Genomic DNA, 23919 nt, shown 5'->3' on the forward strand with positions numbered 1-23919 from the left:
TTGAGAAGAGCAGCCGGGCCCGCGCACGTGTAAAGATGTTGTCCTGAGAAAGCAGGGTGCTGGAAAGGGCCTCGAGCGTTGGACCTGGAACCCAACCCGAACCTGGAACCCTACCTAAATCTAGAGGGTACTTGTTATAGCAGACAACCACCAAGATTCTAGTAGGCTGTAGTTTTGCGAGGCTCAGTCGTTCATTACATTTATTTAGACGAAAAAAAAAAAAAAGTAAAACCGGGCTCAAAAATAAAAGGATGCAGAAAGCCAGGAACCAGGAACCAGGACGCACTGCAGGCGAAAAGTATCACAATATTTCCTTAGTTGGTACTGTCTTCCTGCACACTGAGAAATACTGTTCGTAAAATTTCACGTAAATATTGCCCTTTGAAATTTGATCAAGAATGAAATTTGTCGCCGGGCAGTGGTGGCGCACGCCTTTAATCCCACCTTTAATCCCAGCACTCGGGAGGCAGAGGCAGGCGGATCTCAGTAAATTCGAGACCAGCCTGGTCTACAAGAGCTAATTCCAGGACAGGCTCCAAAAAAAGAATTAAATTTGTCTAGAAAACTAACACACAAGCATCCCACTTTAACTGATGCAGTTTCAATAAGGGTTTTCTGAAAACACTCCATTTCTTTTCTCCCTGTGTAGCCCTGGCTGACCTTGAACCCAGAGGCCCACCTGTTTCCCAAGTGTTAAGATCACACACACACACACACACACACACACACACACACACACACACACACACACCTGGCATGTTCCATCGATCAACTTTGCAGTTCTCAAACAGGACCGTGTATCAGTATAAAGTAAGTACACAATATAAAAGCAAAATGAAGTGCTCTTGGAAGTAAAAATTGGATAGTGTGGACAAGTTGAAGACAGTTCAGGGGCTCTCAAGACTGAGTACATCTTTAGCTCACTTTACATCTTGATTAAGCGAGAGGATGAAAAGATGTCAAACAAAATTGTAGTCTGTAAGCAGAACACGTGGGATGGTCACTCTTGTCAAGGTGATTCCATTTAGAATCAACAGAGACACACATCTCTGGACTTTGAGGTGTTAGATTTTACAATTCCCATAGATACACACCGCTGGGCATGTCTGTGAGGACACTTCCAGGAAGGTTTAACTGGAGAGAAGAAACCCCAAGTTTGGACTGCACCATTCATGGAGTGGGGTCACACATCGAATATAAAGGCAAATTCAAGTTGAGCATCCATTGCTGTTTTCAGACTGCAAATGCAATGTGACCAGCTGCCTCATGTTCCCGCCAAACTCCCTTACATTGTGAGTCAGAATCAACCCCCTTCCTGATGCTGAACTCCCTCCCAGGCCCTGATGGACTGAACCCTTACACTGTGAGTCAGAATCAACCCACTTCCTGATGTTGCTTTTTACCACGTTTTGTCACGGTAATAGGAAGAGTATGAACATATTCTACACAGCTCTCCATGTAGGTGTGAACAAGGCTGGTCTCAGAAGTCAGTCATCTTCCTGCCTCAGCCTACCAAGGTGTGAACTATCACACCTGCTTCAGATTACTTTTTATCTACCCACCATGCAATACAGAAATTAGTTTAAAAAAGAAAATATAGGAAGAGGTAAACATTAAAAATCTTTGGAGGAAACTTAAGGTATTCAAAAGGATCAATCAAGTGTTAATAAAATTGCCCTTTCATATTACCAATGAACTGAGATTTAGGGGGAACTGGCTTGGTGTCCTATTGGATGGAGTAAATTGGATTTTCTTAAGTCTTTGACATAGGTTAAGATTACCAGTTTTAAAAAGTTTTTTCCCCTAAATATCTCTTTTCCTTTGGGAAACACAGTAAGCATTTTTTCCCTAATGCACACAATGCAAAAAAAGAATATAGACTTAGTTGAATATCTGTTTAAGTGGCATATATTATTTGGATATGGGTATATTAAAATAGTTAATGGCTCAAAAGTTTTCATGATATTATGTCAAGTTTTAAAAACTAGACCACAAAGCCACAATTCCTGTTTATAGTATGTAACAATTTTTGGTTACTAAAATTCATAATCAAATGTGATTTTCAAAACTTAATCATGTATTGTCAAAATAGGCCACTTCCAAGGACAGAACACCAACAAACACAGCATCTACTGAGATGAAAGTAGAGCACACTACAGGAAAGAAACTTTTTGAAAAAAGTAATGAAATATAACTTTTATACAAAGTAATTTGTACACAATGTAATTTTGAATCCAGTTTACTTTACCATTATCCTGGCTTTGAGAATTGTGTATAACAGTTCTTGGGGGGACACATTCTTGCTAGGATCATGATATAGACTACTAGGGGTAAAGCAGCTTTATTGAAAGCTATATCAAACTTGATATAATGTCTTCTAGTTAGTTCACACAGCCTAAAAAGAACAGCTAGTATATTTAAAATTCTTTAAACTGTGCTGCACATTCTACATGGGTGGTTTCTCTATTAGTATAACCACAATGTAGCATGATAAATGAATATTTTGTCACCAGAAAATTTAGCCACATTAAAAATTTATGTTTACCATGTATGTATGTACTCATGTGCTTCACTGTGTATGCTTGGTACTTGAGGAGGCTAGAAAGAGGGCGTCAGATCCCCTGGAAGTTGAGTTGTCCATGGTTGTGGGCCTCTGAGTGGATGCAAAGGACCATACTTTGGTCCTTCTGCAAGAGCATCAAGTGCCATCTCTCCAGCTTCAACTAGCCACATTTTTAAAATGAAAGTACAAAGTTAAAAATCATACATAAAAATGTTCCAACAGTCAAATCTGGAAGTGGAGGTTGCCCAAGGTTGGAGTTCCCAAGGGTGTACTGGGTTAAATAGTGCTCCTCACAAAAGTTATGTCTACCTAGAACTACAGAATGTGTTTTCACTTGGAAACAGAATCCTTGCAGATGCAAGTAGTTTAAGATAAAGTACCATTTGATGTGTCAGCACACACCCTTAGTCCCAGCAGTTGGTGAGCAGAGACAGGTGGGTATCTTGATTTCAGGGCAACTAGGGATGACACAAAGGTTAAGGGCACTATCTGCTTATTCTAGAGAACCTGGGTTCAATTCCCAGAATTCACATGGTAGCTCACAACTGTCTAAAACTCCAGTTTCAGGAGATTTGACCCTTTTTCTGACCTCTGAGGCCACCAGGCACACACACACAGACAAAACATTCATACACCTCAGTAAAAAAACTAAAAGAGCCCAAATGATTGCTGTGTTTATAAAAGAACTATATGAAGATAGTTACACAAGAGAAGAAAAACAGCCAGGAGAAGACCAAGGTAGAAGTCTGTGCAATGCAGTTATAGGTAGGTTAAGAAATAAATACCAAGGACTGCTGGCAACCAGCAGCAGAGAGGAGAGGGCATGGCGGTTTTGCCCAATCCCCCGAAAGCCAGATTTGGGATATGCGGCCTCCCAAACAGTGAGAATACATTTGTTTTAATCCATTAAATATGTGGTAGTTTGTAGAAGTCTAGAAAGCTAACACATGGGAAAAAGAGTGATTACTAGTACGTACAGAGTTTCTTTTGGAGGGATAATGAAAATATTGTAAAAATTTGAGGATTGCACATACTGAATACAGCCGCTAAAATGGTACAGTTTAAATGGGTGAACTATATGCCCATGGATTACATCTCAATAGCTGTCCACACATCAAAACTCAACAGATAAATCTGTCATATTTTTCAAATTCATTTTTAATTTTAACATTTTAGTCCATTATAACCTCTATATAGAGAAAAATTAAAAATGAAAGCACTTTCACAAATTTAAAAAATATTATTGAACAATACTTAGAATGAATGAAGAGTAAATCTATTTTAAGTTAAAAATATTTAATATCAGATAAAAACATTAATGATTGACAGTTTTACATGGCACATTTCATACATAGTCAAAGGGTAAAACACTGGGGCAAACTTAATAAGTGGTTTGGCAATTTGTTGTTCACATAAAAGCAATGAAGAGTGTGACATATTTAACGCCAATTATTACAAACTTTTAGAGAAAACGCAGTTATCTCTGACATGTTTTGCTGGGAGAAAGCAGTATCTTTTAATCCACACGATACTTGGCTACAGTTATCAATGCTTTTCTAGTGATCTAGACATTCTTCAGACAGCTTTTCTTCTGTTGGCTAACCACTTATTCTGATTGGTTCTCACTGTAAGGACTGAGGGTACAGAGCACTTTTTACATTGCTGAGTAAACTATAAATTAATGATGAGTACTAAGCTTAATAGTTTACATGAAAATATGGAATATTTCATTTAATTGGACTGAATATATTTCACAAATTGGGTATGGTGTTAAATCCCCAAATCTGTAAAGTTTTGTGAGAAAATGTGTATGCCTTGAGCTACTCTTGCTTTCTTTAAAATGGAATAGTTTGGCACTAAATAAAATAAATGAAGACAAGCAAAATACATAGTACTAGATACAGTTACTCTATCAGAGTTTACCATCTTGAATTACAATCCATACTACTACTAAGTTCTTGACCAAACAGAAACAAACAGACCTAACTACACAGTACTTACACAATATGAAAATAGAATCTAAAGCTAAGCTGGGCGGCGTCTCTGATGAGCATACCCCTTCTGCCAGAATTAGTTAGATATTTGAAATTCATATTTTCAAGAAATGCTTAAACTTTCCAAGTTTTCTGGCTGATAGGTTCTTGATTACATGGCCAGCTAAAATATGGTCTTTGAATTAAGTAAAGAGATCCAGATAAAATAAACTATTATTTTATTGGATCTAATTTATCAAAATACCAGACCAGAACTTCATAACCAAACTACTGGAACAAACCACGGATGGCCAGATTTCTGAGTCTCAGATGAGTCGGGGGCCCACTCATCATTCATGTTTCCAGGGTCTCTTCATTTGCTCCACAAGTGTCAACAACACAAATCAGACAACTTGTGACTGGGAAAGCACGGACTTTGGAGTTGGCAATCCATTTGTCTGTTTCAGTGTTGTACTCAAGGATATGTCCTAATCTACCTACGCCTTGGAACCCTGCCAGCACATAGATGATAGAGCCCACTGCTGCGCACTTCACCGTCACACCTCTCCATGGCATGGGCGACACCATCTTCCATTCATTTAATTTAATATCGTAGTATTCCACATTGTCCAGACCACCTTCAAAAGAACAAAAGAATTGTATCAGTGATTCTTGGATCTTTTCATAGTTTTTAAAATTTTACATTGTATTTTAAAAATAAAATTGTTAAACATATAGAAAGCATATAAGAGCTTTACAATAATTATCCACATATCTACTACCTAAAAATGTATTCTTTTTTTACATAATGTGGATATTTTACTAAATATGTATTCTTAAACATAAAAGAAACTGATAATGTTTCAGGATAATTTTCTTTTCTACAAAGTTAAAAGTTAAAAAAAAATTCCTACAAATGTTCTATTCTGGAAAAAAAAAAGTACCAGTGATTTACTTTCTCATTTACTTTAATTATAACTTATTTTAAATGTTCTTCTTTCTGTCTTTTAGCAATTTATGGAGAGTACCAGTGGGTAAGAGAAAAGAAGTTATTTCTTTGTTTTACTTAAACACGTAGTTAAGCTGATAAAATGAAGTGCTATCTCTAGATTCAGTTCACATTTCTCATTATTTAATTGTTTAAAGAAAATGAAAAGGTCAGACAAGAAAGAGTAAGGGTACTTTCATTCAGTGTTTAACATGTTGGAAAGCTGGTAAAGATTGTTTTTAAACATTCACACTGCTGAGGCAGCTGTAAAAGCATCCCCATGGGTATCTTGGAAAGGCACAAGCCTGTCTGAGGTAGTCACAATCACTGCTTGACATTTCATAACGTATGTTAGTGTTAAGACAAAGTTCTGAATGGCAAAGGATTCAATTCTAAGACATGCTCCAGTAATTTAAGAATTTAAGCAAATCCAGGTGAGTTGAAGAGTTAAGTTAACATCATATACCTAAACCATTCTGGCCACCCACAGCAAATATCTTGTCCTTTACAAACACCAGTCCATGATTCTTCCTGGGCTCAATCATTGAACACAGCTCAGTCCATCTGGGGGGAAAAAAGTTTTTAGTGTTCTTATTGACAAGAAGTAAAACAGCTCTAATGGGACAGGCCTGTTATCCTAACAAATGCTCATTGACTACCATGTTTCATTACAAGTATACACCTACGGAGCCTGAAGGCTAGAAAACACTCAAGTGGTTTTGAATAATGTTTTTATGGGGGGGCAGTTTGACAGTTTAGCAATGTACACGTAAAGGGTTCACTTTACTTTCCAGTTTTCAACCTGAAGGCTCAGCATTTAGTTTTTCTTTTTAGATTTATTATTTATTTTATCTATGTGTTTTGCCTGCATGTATGTCTGTGCACCACATTTGTGCCTAGTGACCAAGGTCAGCAAAGGGCATTGGATCCCTTAAACCTGGAGAATGGCCGTGAGCCATTGTGGTGGTGGTAGCTGGGAACTGAACCCAGGTCCTTTGGAAGAATATTCTGTGTTCCTAGACACCAAGCCATCTTTCCAAACTCAGATAACATTTTATTTATGAAAATTAAAAGAGTATCGAACAGAATGTTAAAAGAATACAAATTTAAAACACAAGTCCAATATAATAAAAGAGATGCTAAATCTTTAAAGTTTTTACATATTCTCAAAACTGAATATTCAGCTAGTTAAAAAAACCGAGATTACAGATTTCTATTTCTTTGTATTTATTCAAAACTTGTGTCTGGGTAGGGCCTGTGTGCATGGAAATGCAGAGGCCAGAGCTGTCTTCCTTTACAGTTCTTTGCCTTATCTGTCTTGAAAGAGGGTCCTCCCTGGTCAGTCAATCAGTTCTTGGGATCTACCTGTGTGGTAGTTTGAAAGAAAATAGCTCCCCAAAGGGAGTGGCACTATTAGGAGATGTGACCTTGTGGAGTAGGTGTGTGTGGTCTTGTTGGAGGAAGTATGTCACTGTGGAGGTGAACTTTGAAGTATCATAGATACTCAAGATACCATTCATATATGCTCAAGATTCCTGTTGCCTGCAAGATACAGGACTGTCAGCCACTTCTCCAGCACCATGTCTGCCTGCACGCCACCATGCTTCCCACCACGACAATGAACTGAACCTCTGAACTGTAATCTGGCTCTGATGAAATATTTCTAAGAGTTGCCATATTCATGGCATCTTTTCACAGCAATAGAATCCCTAACTAAGACACATTTTATAAATGTTGTTTTTTTTTTAATTGAAAGCAACAGCACAAAGAGACCACAGTTCTGTTTCCCAATTAGAGTACTATGACATATTTTGAGCATAGGATTTATAGGAGGTAAATAGAAGATTGTAAAGGGGGAGGACACTCCCGAGTGTGGTTTAGGACAAAGTGGAATGGATAAACAGCTCAATGGGTGGACGAAAGAACAAGACCATGGGATCCCAGCATGGTCTGGGACAAGTACAGGTTTGAAAAGCATTGGACTGCAATTCATTTGAGCCCAAGAGATTTCTTTAGTAAAAAGTAAATTTCAAGACTGCTGTGGGACAATGATCTTGTACTCTGTAAAGTTTTATCAGTTGTATTGCTTTAATAAAACGCTGATTGGCCAGTAACCAAGCAGGAAGTAGAGGCGGGGTGACAAGAACAGGAGAATTCTGGGAAGAGGAAAGGCTGAATCTGCAGTTGTCACCCAGACACAAAGGAAGCAAGATGTGACTGCCTTGCTGATAAAAGGTACCAAACCATGTGGCTAATATAGACAAGAATTATGGGCTAATGTAAGAGTTAATAAGAAGCTTGAGCTAATAGGCCAACCTGTTTATATTTAATGTAGACCTCTGTGTGTTTCTTTGGAACTGTGGGACCAGGTGGGACAGAAACCTTTGTCAACACAAGACCAGTGGCTTTTTGGTGCTAACTCTTGGTGATGAGTTGAATAAAAAAAAAAAATGAGAATAAAAAACTGCAACTGCACTTTTATTTGGGAAAAGGTTATTGTGTTCCTTTAGATTATTTAAAAATAGAAAGCACAGACAGATCAATATTATTTTATAATGAAAACTTTTCCTCTTGTTTTTTTTTTTTTCTTCAGACAGGGACTCTTGTTTTCCCCCAGGCAGGCCTCAAACTCATGGACATTCTCCTGCCTCAGTCTTCTCAGTCCTAGGAGTATAGGTATGTATTACCACACCCAGCTTAGCATTTTGCCTTTCAAGTAAGTTACTTGTTTCCCACATGATTCAATATCAATTTTATTAACAAATACTAATTCAGATGCACTTTGGGAGATATGAACCCCAAGACACACCTAGGACAATGATTAATGCCAAGAACCAATTTGTAATATTGCTCCTTAAGGACAAAACTATTTAATTCTAAGCTTTCTTTCCTTCTCCCCTACATTTATGAGTCTGATGGACCAATCAGTTGTATCTTATTCATATTTACTCAACAAGCAGGTTCAGAAAGAGAGGGGCTCCCATGTGTGACAAGGTCAAGTTATTTCCTAAGGTCTCAGGCTATTCAAGTGAATGTATATTCTTAAAAGGAGAATTAAATTTCTGTTGGGTTCCTTTTACTTTTTGGCATCTTCACTCAGTGAGCTTATGGAACATAACACAACACTGACAGCTCATTTAAAATAGATACATACGTTTCTGTGGCAGGATCATATACTTCACAGGAACTAAGTACTCTCCCAGAAACATTGTTCCCTAAGCTTCCACCACAAACATAGATGAGGCCATTGGCCTCCACCATTCCATGGCTGCAGCGCTGAGTGAGCATGCTGGGTTTCGTGTGCCAACTTTCAGTTCTTGTATCATAGCACTCAAATAAATACAGAGCTGAGTTTCCTGTAAAGAAAAACACTCAAATTAAGAGGCTGAGGATTGTGAATGTGAAGCAAGCCTGGGGTATGGAGGGGTCATGTTTCAACACTCTCCCTGGAAAAGTTATACTTTGCTCAGTGTGGGTTTGTAGTGAAATGACTATAGAGTTAAATGAAGAGAGGGAAGAATTTAGGTGTGTAGAGATCATTTTTCTACTTGCCACAATAACTTAAGAAAAAGCTCAGATATTGTATGGGCCTTGGAAAACATTAAAACAAAAGAATATGTTGGACAGATTTATTAGTATTTAAATTTTAGGAAAAGAATACAAGAGCCACTATACAGTCTTCAAAGTCAGTTTTGCATGATAAGAACTATCTAAGTTTCAAATGTAAGGTCCTTTTTTTTAAATTAATAAATATGGCCAGGCAGTGGTGGCACACACTTTTAATCCCAGCACTTGGGAGGCAGAGGCAGGTGGATCTCTGTGAGTATGGGACCAGCCTGGTCTACATAAATCTAAACCTTAAAATACAAAATGACTATATGACAATATTCTAAGACTTACTTAGTATTCTATAACTGCCTGGCACATTAATAAAACTATATGCAAATGAGTCCTGAAGTCATCCTGGTCCCTACTTTTAAGTACAACATCAAGGTATCAATGTGTATTTCTGTCTGGTATATTAAATATTAAATATATTAAAAATGGGTATTTTAAGAGCAAAACATACATTCACTATGTTTTACAACTTTTACATATTGTAGAAGCTCAGTAAGAATTTTGTAAATAATCTCATTAAAGAATAAGTGCTAATAAAAATAAAAAAGACCTTGGAACTTTATTTTTTCTTTTTAGGATCCTACTATGTAACCTTGGATGTCCTGGACCTTGTTATGTAGGCCAGGCTGTCTCAGGTTCACAGAAATAGCCTGTCTTTGCCTCAGTGCTGGGATTAAAGGTGTATAGTAGTAGTAGGTAAAACTTAGAATAAAAACCAAAAATAAAAAAATTTTAACAAGTAAGTATGCTAACCCAAAGTAAAACATTTTCTGAGCTATATTTACAAAGTCACCAAAGATACAGAGAGCCTTTTAAAATCTACACCTTAGGCTTACTTGGTCTTCCTAGTTTTCTTCACAAGTTCACTATGTAAGTAATTACTTGACAAGAGAAAAGCATAAGAAATCTAAAATTATATGCTATTCTATAAAATCTATAATCCTAGGCTGTACCTAGAATATTCATTTAGAAAAATACTGACCCTAAAACATTATCAATTAGACAAGTATTTATACTTATACCTATACCCTACTGTGATCCATTAACACAAAGATTTAAAGCAGGTCCTGGGGATGTAACTTTGTTGGTAGACTACTGGCCTACTAGTCACAAAATCCTAAGTTTGACACTCTGCACTGCATACTAGTGGTCATGGTGACACAAGCTTGTCATCCCAGCACTTGGGAGATGGAGTTGGAAGATGAGAAGATCAGCTACATAGTAAGTGGGAAGGTGGCCTGGGTACAGGAGACCCAATCTCCAAACCAACCAACCAACCAACTCCTCACACTTTTTCTTTTTCTTTCTTTTTTTTTTTTTAAAGCAAATGAATATAATTATTCTTGAGCTGGGGATATAGTGGTTCATATACGTGATCCCAGCACTCGGAAGATGGAGGCAGGCAGATGATGAGTTCAAGACCATCTTGGGCTATGGAAGTAAGAGACTCTAACTCAAAAAACAGAAAGAAGATAAAAAGAACATACATTCTTAAGATACAAAGGAAACAAAGATAATACAGATTCCAAGTAACATGTTCTTACTGGATCAGTGACTAAGTCAAACTTTGAAACCTTCAAAGGAAATAACATTACCTACCCCAAAACAGGTAATCCATAAGTAAAATTAAGATATTGTCAACTATCATTTCATCACAATAAACAACGGCTATTTATCTAGAAAGATGGCATTATATTTTTTGTTATTTTTAATTATGTATATGTGTGTCTATGAATAGCATGCAGGTGCCTACAGAGACCAAAATTATTGGATGTCCTTCAGAGCTGGAGTTACAAGTGGTTGTAAGCCTATCTGATGTGGCTACAAGGAATTGAACTCAGGTCCTCTGGAATAATAGTATGTACCTTTAATTACTGAGCCATCTCTCTAGCCCCAGAATGCTGGCACTCTTGCCGATGAATGTGCAGGATTAAGGTAAATTTACAAGGGAATAAGCTCTACAATGTTAGCAGACATTAAGTTACCAAAGTATCTGGACAAATCTTCCTAATTTTTGGAAAATATGAATGCCAAGATACTTGGATTAAAATACTTCTGTTAAAGATATCAACGGGGTCTTACCTACTTCTGAACCTCCAGATGTATAAATTTTGCCTTCTGCAGCACAGGCAGCAAGGCTGTCTCGAGGTGTTGGAGGGCCCAGTTTGGAATACCAGCTATCCTTTACAACATTGTAGCAATCCATTCGCTTTATGGGGAAAAGCTGAGAACCACCCAAAATGTATACTACATTGTCCCAAAACACACAAGCTGCATCTCTTCGTTTTTCAAAGGGGCAGCGAATGTCTGTCCAGCTGTAATCCTGAAACAAGACAGAACAAGGAGCTTTCAGAAATGGAAACCAGAAATGACAAAACACAGATAAAGAAAGATAATACAAAGATCATGGGTGTGTTTACTTATTAGATTGCACATTAAAATGTTTGGGTTTAGACTATCACCAGTTTAAACTGAATGAATTGAAGACTAGATAGTTATAGCTGTTTACCAGATGCAGAAAAGCAGCTCACTAGAGAGGTGTAAGTAAGGTTGAGAGGTGTCAGAGACAGCTTTGGACGGTAATACAAGTCATGACAGAAAGTAAATTAGGTACAGGACTTTGGACTCACCAAGATAGGATAGATATAGAGTGTTTTATCTGAATTTGTCAAATGCAAATGACGAGACATTGTTGATGTACTTATTGCCTGTATATATTATAGTTACTGTACTTAGGTTTTCTTATATTAGTTATAGTCTTTTTTATTTTAGACAAAAGAGGAAATGTGGTTTTTTGTTTGTGTTTTAATAATCTTGCCTGAAGATTAGAGTGCAGAGTGAAGCCACTAGATCCAGGAGTGGTGGCACACATCTTTAATTGCCCTTTGGTCTGAGCATTGGTAGAGGTATAAGGTCTCTCTAGGGGCTTACTGCTCTGCTTCTCTGATCTTCAGCTTTAATTCCTATATCTGATTCTGGGTTTTGATTAGTTAAGACCAACTAGAATTTGTGCTACAACAGGCTTATCACTTTCTGTTTTGTGTTATCCAAGGATGCTTCTACCCGCCTACCACGTATGTGCATGGGTAATGTCGACAAAGGTATAATATACTGACATTTGTTCCTGCTGCTTTCCAAAATAATTTAAATTATCAGGATCAGGCAAGAATCCAAACAATTCCCAATCTCACTGAGCAAAGCACTGTGTATAAATGTTACTGCTGAGGTCCCTATAAGAATATCAAATTGATATTTATATCTTGCTAGCATCTGTTGTGTCAAATGTTCATTAGATTAGAACATATCCTAAGAATAGAAGGGCTGATCTCTTAGGAAAGAAAGTGCATTTGCAGGAACTTTTAACTCTTAATGATAAACATTGTTTTCCAATAGGGAAAGCAGAGCATTAATTACTCAGGTTTTTAACCTTAAGTCAGGATCTTGTCTTCTTGGGTTACTGGGTGGCATACCTACTGGCAGGCAAACAACTACAAGCTAAATATGACATCATTTTTGATGTGGGATTCCCCTGTATGCTGTGAATATGTTTTATTACCATTCGTTAATAAAGAAGCTGCTTTGGGCCTATGGCAGGGCAGAATAAAGCCTGGCAGGAAATCCGAACAGAGATATAGAAAGTATGTGGAGTCAAAGAGACACCATGTAGCTACTGAAAGTGACAGATGCTGGAACTTTACCCGGTTGTGGCGATACACAGAATAATAGAAATGGGTTAATTTAAGATGTAAGAGTTAATTAATAAGAAGCCTAAGCTAATAGGCCAAGCAGTGTTTTTAATTAACATAATTCCTGTGTGACTATTTTGAGTCTGGGCAGCCGGGAAACGAACAAGCAGTCTCTGTCTACACATTTTGAAGCTTTAGTCTTATTCAATGGACACAGAAAACCTAGGGATAAATGCTTTTATATATTTACTAGATAAAACTGTATACTACAGAACAAAAGTAATCACCATATATTCTATAGGGAGCAGTTCTTTAAAGGCAATCTAAATGATTCTCATCTATTGTACAAATCCACTAATCAGAGAAATACAACTTAACTACATAAACTCAATCAATTTTAGGTCTCACCATGACTATTCACACAATTCACTGAACACTATATGGGAAATTCTCTGTATTCACTTAAATTTAAGCTGAAAAGACTAGTCATTTATTCTTTTAAATGATCCCCAACACCTTTTATTCTTGAAATTAAAATAACTGCCCAGGGCCTGGGAAGATGGGCTTAGTGGTTAAGAGCATATACTGCTCTTGCAAAGAACCCAGGATAGTTTCCCAGCACCAATGTTGGGTGGCTCACAGCTGCTTTCAACTTCAGCTCCAGGGAATCTGTGACTATTCTTGGTTGTCAACTTGACCACATTTGGAATTAACTAAAACCCAAGTAGCTAGAGATACCTGTGAGGAATTTTTCTTTTTGGCTTTATAAAGACAGGGTTCTCTGTGCAACAGTCCTGGTTGTCCTGAAACTCACGTTGTAAACCAGGCTGGCCTTGAACTCACTGAAATAAATCTGCCTGCCTCTGCTTCCCAGTGTTAGAATTAAAGGCATGTGCCACCACAGTCCAGCTGGGGAACTTTTCTTTCTTTCTTTTTTTTTTAATATTTATTTATTTATTATGTATACAATATTCTGTCTGTGTGTATGCCTGAAGGCCAGAAGAGGGCACCAGACCCCATTACAGATGGCTGTGAGCCACCATGTGGTTGCTGGGAATTGAACTCAGGAGCTTTGGAAGAGCAGGCAGTGCTCTTAACCCCTGAGCCATCTCTCCAGCCCCGGAATTTTTCTTAAATAATTTGAAGTGGGAAGTCTCACTTTTAATCCGGATCTTTTGAGGTTGGAAGATCTACCTTTTATCTGGGCTACACCTTCTGCTGGCATTGTGTAGGAGTTCCTTCTGTTTCTGTTTTGCTTTCATTGGTTAATAAATAAACTGCCTTTGCTTAGTTGATAGGGTGGAACTTAGGTAGGCAGAGAAAACAGAACTGGGAATGCTGGGAGGAAGAAGGGCAGAGGAAGAGAAGCCATGGATCCTCTGCCTAAGATGGATGCCGGTTAGAATCTATGGTAAGCCACTGCCACGTGGCGATACACAGATTAATGGAGATGGGCTAAATCAAGATGTAAGAGTTAGCCAATAAGAACTTAGAGCTAATGGGCCAGGCAGTTTTTAAATTAATACAGTTTCTCTGGTTATTTCGGGTGTAAGCTAGTTGGGTGGCCGGGACAAACAAGGGGCCCACACTCCTTGAAACATGGCAGACTATATAACGGACATGGACCAAGGAAATTTGCCCTCTTTGCTTGCTTTTGATGGCTAGTTTGTTCCTTTACTGGGAATAGAGCCCACTTCAGAATTCTGGTGTATACTGAAGACCAACTGAGATATTCAGTGTTGGGAAATATTATTTTAAGGTGTGTTGCTTTTGTTTATGCTGCATTTGTTTAATTCTGTGAAACTGTGATTCTTTGCTTGTCTAAAACACCTGATGGGCTAATAAAGAGCTGAATGGCCAATAGTGAGGCAGGAGCAAGGATAGGCAGGGATTGCAGACAATATAAATAGGAGGCGCAATGAAAGAACAAGAACAGGAGGACACCAGGGGCCAGCCATCCAGCCAGCCATGGAGTAAGAGAGAAAGTAAGATACACAGCAGTAAGAAAAGAAAAAGCCTAAGGTGGACAGGATAATTTAAAATTAAGAAAAGTAGACTAGAAACAAGCCCAGCTAAAGCCGGACGTTTGTAACTAAGAATAAGCCTCCATGTGTGATTTATTTGGGAGCTGAGTGGTGTCCCCCCAAAGCCAAAAGAGTAAAACATGCAACAATGGCATCATGGGCTTAACAATTACTGGATTCTTGTACCTTCCATTGGTAAACAATAGTTGTTGGATTAGCTGGACTCCAGCTTGTAAGCCGTTCTAGTAAATCTTCACCCCCCCACTCTCAGTTCTGTGTCTCCAGAGCAGTATTCTCAACCTGTGGATTATGACCCCTTTGGGAGTTGAACAACCCTTCTATAGGGATCACCTAAGACCACTGGAAAATTATATAATGTAATATATTTATAATATAATCTGTAACAGTAGCAAAACTACAGTTATGAAGAAGCAACAAAAATAATGTTATGGCTGGGGGTCACCACAACATGAGGAACTGAATATTAAAGGGTTGCAGAATTAGGAAAGTTGAGAACCATTGCTCTAGAGACCCTGACTAACACAGATTTTGGTATCAGGAGTGGGGTAACCCTAATACAGTATCTGACACCTCTTCTGACCTTCACGGCTAGACTCATGTTGTGAGCCTTACTCACAGCCACACAGGCTCATACTCTTAATTAAAAATAAATCCTAACATGTGTCTCAGGGGCTTCCTACATTCCACATTTAAGAATGAAAATAACTTTAGGTATAGCAAGGTAATTCAGAGAGTAGAGATGCTTGTCAAAGTTGAAGACCTGAGTTCAATCCTGGAGACCTATAATTTATGCTATTTCTTAAACATCTTCCAAGTTTTCTTAGTTTTGAATCAAGACCTTGCTATGCTAGTCACATCTCAAACTCTTTGTCTCAAGTGAGACTAGAGGCACATAACACCACGCCTGACTCTTGTTCTCTTTAACATATTTAATGATAGTTAATCTTAAACTCAATTGTTATTGTATGTCAGACACTATGTTTAGTAACCATTAGCTACATAAAATATTGTAACGGTTACCATCTTTTAGGAAGTTAACCAAAATGTCCTTTGTAAACATTTCTACTAAGAATACAAATTACTCATGTTAGCTATTATTTAGTGCCTTACAATTCAGTCATTTAAAAAGTCTGTTTGAAGCCTGGTGGTGGTGGTGCACACCTTTGGTTCCAGCACCTGGGAGTCAGAGGCAAGCAAATATCTTTGAGTTCAAGACCAGCCTGGACTATTGAGTGAATTCCAGTAAAGTCAAGGCTACACAGAGAAACCCTGTCTTGGAAAAACAAACAAACAACAAAAACCAAAACCTTAAATCAGTTAAGTTTTACTGAATATGCCACTGCAAATATGTGCTTAGGTGTTGAGAAAATAGGAAGCTAGGGCTGGAGAGATGGCTCAGTGGTTAAAAGCACTGGCTGCTCTTCCAGAGGTCCACAGTTTAGTTTCCAACACCCACATGGCAGCTCACACCTGTATGTAACTCCAGTTTCAGGGAACCCAACACCCATGTCAAATCACCAATGCACATAATAAATATTTTAAAAAAGAAAGTAGAAAAACTGGAAAGGTATGAAGGGCAGGATGTAAGTTTTCACACACTACCATGCCACCATGTATTATATACACTGAAATAGGATGTCCTTTCTTCCTTGGTCCTACTCAGCTTTTCATGCCACAGACTATAATTCTTTTTAATAATTTATTTAAATTTATGTGCATTGGTATGAAGGTGTTAGATCCCCTGGCCCTGGAGTTACAGACAACTGTGAGCAGAATACCAAATGTTTTAATTGTGGAAAAATGGGTCATATTAAAAGGAATTGTAGACAACGGATTTTCAGAAATAATAATAATAATAATAATAATAATAATAATAATAATAATGCATCTTTCAGAAATAATAATAATGCATCTTATAGAAATAACAGAAATAGGAGGACTCAGCCTTCAGGTTTATGTAGAAGATGTGGAAAGGGGAGACATTGGACGAATGAATGCAGGTCTACAAGAGATAGACAAGGCAACCTGATACAGTCGGGAAACGTGAGAGGGGGGGCCTCACAGGCCCCCATGGCAAACATGGTTCAGTCATATCCAGTTTCTGCAGAGAACGTGCCTCATCAGGACAATTAGGAAGCCCCATGCCTACTGTTACAAGCAATAATGATCAGAAAGATAAGTTACGTGTGTTTTGGCAAACTTCTATAAATGATCAAAGACCTAAACTGAGAGTGTGTGTAAATGGCATTTTTATTACTGGCCTGCTGGACACAGGTGCTGATGTAAGTATCATTACCCCAGAATCTTGGCATCCGTATTGGCCTCTTCAGAATGTAAATGTTCAGCTCCTGGGAATTGGAACCCTATCTCGAGTAAGGCAGAGCACGAGATGGGTTGAATGTATAGGGCCAGAGGGACAAATAGGAAAATTAAAGCCATATGTAGCCAATATCGCAATGAATTTATGGGGTCGTGACCTATTACAACAATGGAATACTGAAATTAACATTCCTGCTAAATCTAGAGCCTATATTTCTGAGAATAATATTAAAAGATATTACAAACGGAGAAAACCGGCCATTCGGGCTGTAAAAGAACAAGCAATTGATGTCCCTTCAGAGATACCAACAGCCTTGCCTCTAAAATGGTTGACTGAGAAACCAATATGGACAAAGCAATGGCCTTTAGCTGAGGAAAAGTTACAGGCTTTAGAACAGCTGGTACAAGAACAATTAGATGCTGGACATATAGAAGAATCTACCAGCCCTTGGAATTCTCCTGTATTTGTGGTTAAGAAAAAATCAGGTAAATGGAGAATGGTGACAGATCTCAGGGCCATCAACAAGGTTATTCAACCTATGGGCCCTCTGCAATCTGGAATTCCTTTGCCCTCTTTATTACCAAAAGGATGGCCTCTCATAGTTATTGATTTAAAGGATTGTTTTTTCACTATACCTTTGCAAAAAGAAGATAGAGAAAAATTTGCATTCACAGTGCCTACTTACAACAATTCTCAACCTTCGAGGAGGTACCACTGGACCGTTCTCCCCCAGGGTATGTTAAATAGCCCCTCCCTGTGCCAATATTTTGTGAACCAACCATTGCAAATAATACGCAAGAAATTTCCCAAATCTATAGTATACCATTACATGGACGACATCTTGTTATCCGATTCAAACATGGATACCTTGAACAGACTGTTTGAAGAAATAAAGATACTTTTACCTAAATGGGGATTGCAATTAGCTCCTGAAAAAATTCAGAAGGGAGATTCTGTTAATTATTTAGGTTATAAAATAGGTTTGCAAAAAATTAAGACACAAAAAGCACAAATTAGGAGAGATCGCCTACGGACTCTAAATGACTTTCAAAGACTGTTAGGAGACATTTCCAGTCTACGACCAGCTATTGGAATAACACCTGATTTAATAATTCATTTGAACAAAACCTTGGATGGTGATAAAGATTTAAACAGTCCCAGAGAATTAACAGCTGAAGCAGAAAAGGAACTGACAATGATTGAGGAAAAATTACAACAGGCACATGTGGACAGGGTGAATCCAGAGCTCGATTGTATTCTCGTCATACTACCATCAAAAATTTCTCCTACAGGAATTTTAATGCAGAGAGATGATATTATTTTGGAATGGATCTTTTTACCACATAAACCAAGTAAGAAACTGAAAACTTATGTGGAAAAAGTCTCTGAGTTAATTATAAAAGGCAAGCTGAGACTTCGTCAACTAGCAGGCATAGACCCAGCAGAAATTATAGTGCCTTTCACTGCTGATGAACTAAAGAAATTATGGGAAGATAATGAACCATGGCAAAGAGCTTGTGCTAATTTTTTGGGAGACATTAATAACAACTATCCAAAAAGCAAGCGGCTTAACTTCATAAAGAGAACCTCTTGGATTCTTCCTCGAATCGTCCGTGATGCTCCAATAACTGGAGCCCGTACATTCTATACTGATGCCAATAAATCAGGGAAGGCAGGTTACAAATCAGAAGACTTGGATAAGGTGGAACAAAGTCCGTATAATTCTGTCCAGAAGGCGGAATTATATGCCATTCTTATGGTGCTAAGGGATTTTAAAGAACCTATTAATATAGTTACAGATTCACAATACGCAGAAAGAGTTATTTTACATATTGAAACTGCTGAATTTATACCTGATGATACTGAACTAACCTCATTGTTCCTCCAGGTTCAAGATTTGATCAGGAACAGGCTTTGCCCTATGTATATAACACACATCCGATCCCATACGGGTCTGCCAGGTCCTCTAGCACAAGGTAATGCAGAAATTGATCAATTATTGATTGGTAGTGTGCTACAAGCCTCTGAATTTCATAAAAAACATCATGTTAATAGCAAAGGTTTGAAGAAAGAGTTTTCAATTACATGGCAACAAGCTAAGGAGATTGTAAAGAAATGCCCTACTTGCTCTTTCTATAACCAAACGCCACTGCCTGCAGGGGCTAATCCAAAGGGCACCCAAAGGAATGAAATCTGGCAGATGGATGTGTTCCACTTTGCAGAATTTGGCAAATTAAAATATGTACACCACACCATAGACACGTATTCAGGTTTTCAATGGGCTACTGCCCTGAGCTCAGAAAAGGCTGATTCAGTAATCACACATTTATCTCCACAGGGAAACACTCATCTTTGAGAAATTCAAGGAACCCTGGTTGTTTGGATACTGACAGATGGAAAAATACCTGCCCAATAGGAAATATCAAGACAACTGAATGGGTTGTGTAAGTAATATTAAACCATATTTCTAAATTTATAAAGCTGGTTTTGAAGTTGGACTCTGGCTCAGTCCCTCTCCAATTCCAAGCCTGTTGGTAAGAGAAAAACCCAGAGTTTCTGGAATTTCTGTCTCATGTCAAGAGCCATGATATGGGACAGAAAGAAATATGAGTTTAGAAAACATCTTTGCATTTCTTCACATCTATCATACTTTTCATTGAATATATCTATCATGTCTTTCATTGAATATATATATATATGTCTATATGATTAATGTTTAAGTTTTTTATAATGAACAATGAGTTTTTCCTGAAGTGACATTTGAAGTTTCCAGGAAGAAGATGGGGCCCCATAACAACAACTCCACCTGGTTGATATGACGTCATGATACTGATAGCGCTACTACAAGACCTAAATGTTTATTCTACTGCAAGGTAATTCAGAGAGTAGAGATGCTTGTCAAAGTTGAAGACCTGAGTTCAATCCTGGAGACCTATAATTTATGCTATTTCTTAAACATCTTCCAAGTTTTCTTAGTTTTGAATCAAGACCTTGCTATGCTAGTCACATCTCAAACTCTTTGTCTCAAGTGAGACTAGAGGCACATAACACCACGCCTGACTCTTGTTCTCTTTAACATATTTAATGATAGTTAATCTTAAACTCAATTGTTATTGTATGTCAGACACTATGTTTAGTAACCATTAGCTACATAAAATATTGTAACGGTTACCATCTTTTAGGAAGTTAACCAAAATGTCCTTTGTAAACATTTCTACTAAGAATACAAATTACTCATGTTAGCTATTATTTAGTGCCTTACAATTCAGTCATTTAAAAAGTCTGTTTGAAGCCTGGTGGTGGTGGTGCACACCTTTGGTTCCAGCACCTGGGAGTCAGAGGCAAGCAAATATCTTTGAGTTCAAGACCAGCCTGGACTATTGAGTGAATTCCAGTAAAGTCAAGGCTACACAGAGAAACCCTGTCTTGGAAAAACAAACAAACAACAAAAACCAAAACCTTAAATCAGTTAAGTTTTACTGAATATGCCACTGCAAATATGTGCTTAGGTGTTGAGAAAATAGGAAGCTAGGGCTGGAGAGATGGCTCAGTGGTTAAAAGCACTGGCTGCTCTTCCAGAGGTCCACAGTTTAGTTTCCAACACCCACATGGCAGCTCACACCTGTATGTAACTCCAGTTTCAGGGAACCCAACACCCATGTCAAATCACCAATGCACATAATAAATATTTTAAAAAAGAAAGTAGAAAAACTGGAAAGGTATGAAGGGCAGGATGTAAGTTTTCACACACTACCATGCCACCATGTATTATATACACTGAAATAGGATGTCCTTTCTTCCTTGGTCCTACTCAGCTTTTCATGCCACAGACTATAATTCTTTTTAATAATTTATTTAAATTTATGTGCATTGGTATGAAGGTGTTAGATCCCCTGGCCCTGGAGTTACAGACAACTGTGAGCAGCCATGTGGGTGCTGAGAATTGAACCCAGGTCCTCTGGAAGAGCAGCCAGTGCTCTTAACCACCATCTCTCCAGGTCCAGACTATAATTTTTCAAGAACAAAAGTCCTTTCCTTCGGTAGGCTTCACTGAGTCCCTTCTATGAATCCTGCCCATGTAGAGTCCAGATGGAGAACCGAGTCCTCCCATTCACTCCCCTCCAGCCAAAAGATGGCTACAGCCCATAAAGGCTCCACCACACAGATTGCATTCTTCTTACTTACAGCCTTTATCAGACACCTCAAACTATTTTGACTTTCTCCAAATCTTTGCATGATCTGCCAATTTACCATGCTATCTGTGACAGACAATGAATTTGTATCCTAGTTTTGTCAAGTGGACACAGCCTTGAGGAATTACTCAGATCAGATTAGGCTTGTCTATGAGGCACTGTCCTGATCACGACTTGATCTAAGAGGGCTGGGCCCAGCCTTCTGTGGGTGTCATTTCCTTTCCTCACTGATAGACTAATCTGTAAGCAGAAATAAATACTTTCCTTCCCTAAATTGTTCTATTTTACCACAGCAACAGAAAGGAAACTAGACCATCAGGTCAGTCATATTTTCACTGAAAAGTTTCTGAAAGGTGCAGTTATCACAACACAAAGCAACATATTTCTGAAGGTAAGAATTTTAGGTGCTGGACAAAGGTGGGTGGGGGATATAAGGTAAAGTCCATGACACTACAATCACTGTGTTATGGCTCAGCTGGTTAAGGTGCTTATTGCTGAGTCTAATGACCTGAATTTAATCCTTGGGTAAACTCACATGATGAGTTTATGTGAGTTCATGTTGGAACACACATAATGGATAGACCTGAATCTTGTAAGTTGTTCTCTGATCTCCACATGTGCACATGGCATTTTCATGATCCTACCCCACCTCACAAACATAAAGAGACTGAGACTAACATACTTAATTTTGTAAGGTCTTTAAGGAAGGCCGAGCACTCAACAGAGAATCTGTTCCAGTGTGTTCTCCACATGAAGATGAAAGTAATGTGTCTGTCTACTGAAAAGATTCAGGCAGAACCTCCACTGTGGATGAGCTAAAGAGAACAGCAGCTTCATACTGTTAGCCGAGGAAGCTCACGGGTGCTCATGATGATTCCTGTCACATTCCAGCAATGCCAGCTGCTGGGATCATAGCACTGTCTCTTCTTTTGAGACACTGTGTATCCCTGACTGGCCCGAAACTCAGATCTACCTGCCTTTGCCTCTGACTCCAGAGTTCTGGGATGAAAGGTGCACCACCCTGTCTAGCTCAAAAGTCTCAGTTTTAAAAAGGCAATGCCACTTTATTTTAAGGTCTACTCTTCATGTTCTTTCAAAATCATACACAAGAAATAACTGTCAAATTCCACTCTCACCATAGGGTAGAACTGTCTCAGCCTTAAGAGAGAAGGTGGCTATCATATGTGAGATAAAAGCAGTATTTCTAATGAGAAAATGTGCTCTGGGTTGAAGATAAATTTTTTTTGAGGGGGATGCTACCACATAAAACCAAGTAATAAAATTCCCCGGGAAACATCATAAAATGTTATATTTGTTCATTCTTCCTCATATACTCATATCCTTCCTCATAACAGACCACATACTAACCTTATACTTAGTTTGAGTAAGAAAATGCACCCAGAGATAGTCATTCCAGTACTTGGGAAGTTGAGGCAGCAGGATCACTGAGTTCAAGGTCAGTTTGGTCTATACAGTTTGCAGAGAGGGAAGGCTCAGAACAAACCTTTGAATCCCATATGACAAACGGTATATACATTTTCTACTTTTATAATATTTGAGCTGGGTTTACCACTTGTTTGTTTTCTTGCCAGAGAATATGCTAGATCCCTTCTTCTCTATGACATAGTCTCCTTTTCCTTCAGTACATCAAAGTGGTTAAGTGAAGATCTTCACCGATTTCTAGGCCCTTAACCCATCCTTTTATTAGGAATCCAAATAAAAATTGGTCAATTAAGTCAACTTTTATTTAGGCATCAGTACCATCATACATTGCCATGCTACAGTTAAGCACACAAACAGAACACTTAACACATAGTTCTTTTAGCAATCACTAAGCACTTGAAAGTTGAAAACTAGGTACAAGATGGGGAAAGGGAGAAGTGTTTTTACAATTTTTGCTATTACCTTTTTATCATCAGTTGATACAAGCATTTGCTTTCTGACACCAGTAATACCCAAGGAATATCAAAAAGGCTATCAGGGAGATGACAGATATCTCAATTAACAAGCACTGCTTAAAAGTTGTCTTCTTTGAAGGAGATCAGTTCTCTGAAACTGATCATCTCTTTTGCCTTGTACAAGAGCCACACAAATGATTCCCATTAATAAGTGAGAACCATTTCTAAAAATATTAAGCTAAAGAATTTTAAAGTAAACCACCTCTTTGTTAGTTCTTATTAAGCAGTCAATTACTTGACTAATGATATAATGTTCACTTGGGGTATCCCAAATAAATAATAGTTTATAATTAAGTCACCTTATTTAATATTAGAAATAATTAGGACTAATTAATTTAAACACTAAAATGTTTTAAAGATAACTGGCTAAAGTTTTTCAAGATGAGTTTTTACAGCAGAAAAGACAGGAGCTAGCTCTTCTAAGAGAAACTGTAAATACTATAGATGGATTCTAATAGTGCTTAGAATTTCAGGGAATAAAGTAACAGATGGAATGACATTTTTAAATTAAGTAGGCAATTCCTCCATTATTTGAATTTTCTAAAAATTTGTGGTTGAGTACAAAAGGCGGCGAT

General features: G+C 38.0%; 1 protein-coding gene across 1 annotated transcript in view; it reads right to left on the reverse strand.

Annotated features, from left to right (window-relative positions):
* Positions 1-3842: 3842 nt before the first annotated feature.
* Klhl7 (kelch like family member 7) overlaps positions 3843-23919 on the reverse strand; it is a 56013-nt gene continuing 35936 nt past the window's right edge. Inside the window, exons 8-11 of the mRNA XM_041640674.1 lie at positions 11225-11465; positions 8679-8880; positions 5991-6088; positions 3843-5174 (exon numbers count right to left, since the gene is read on the reverse strand). Coding sequence (XP_041496608.1) covers positions 4891-5174; positions 5991-6088; positions 8679-8880; positions 11225-11465 — 825 coding nt within the window. The 3' untranslated portion in view covers positions 3843-4890. The remainder of the gene's footprint in view (positions 5175-5990; positions 6089-8678; positions 8881-11224; positions 11466-23919) is intronic.

The sequence above is a fragment of the Microtus oregoni genome, unplaced genomic scaffold, assembly GCF_018167655.1.
Source record: "Microtus oregoni isolate MIOR12 unplaced genomic scaffold, Mior012 000064F_ref0000363, whole genome shotgun sequence".
NCBI lineage: Eukaryota > Metazoa > Chordata > Mammalia > Rodentia > Cricetidae > Microtus > Microtus oregoni.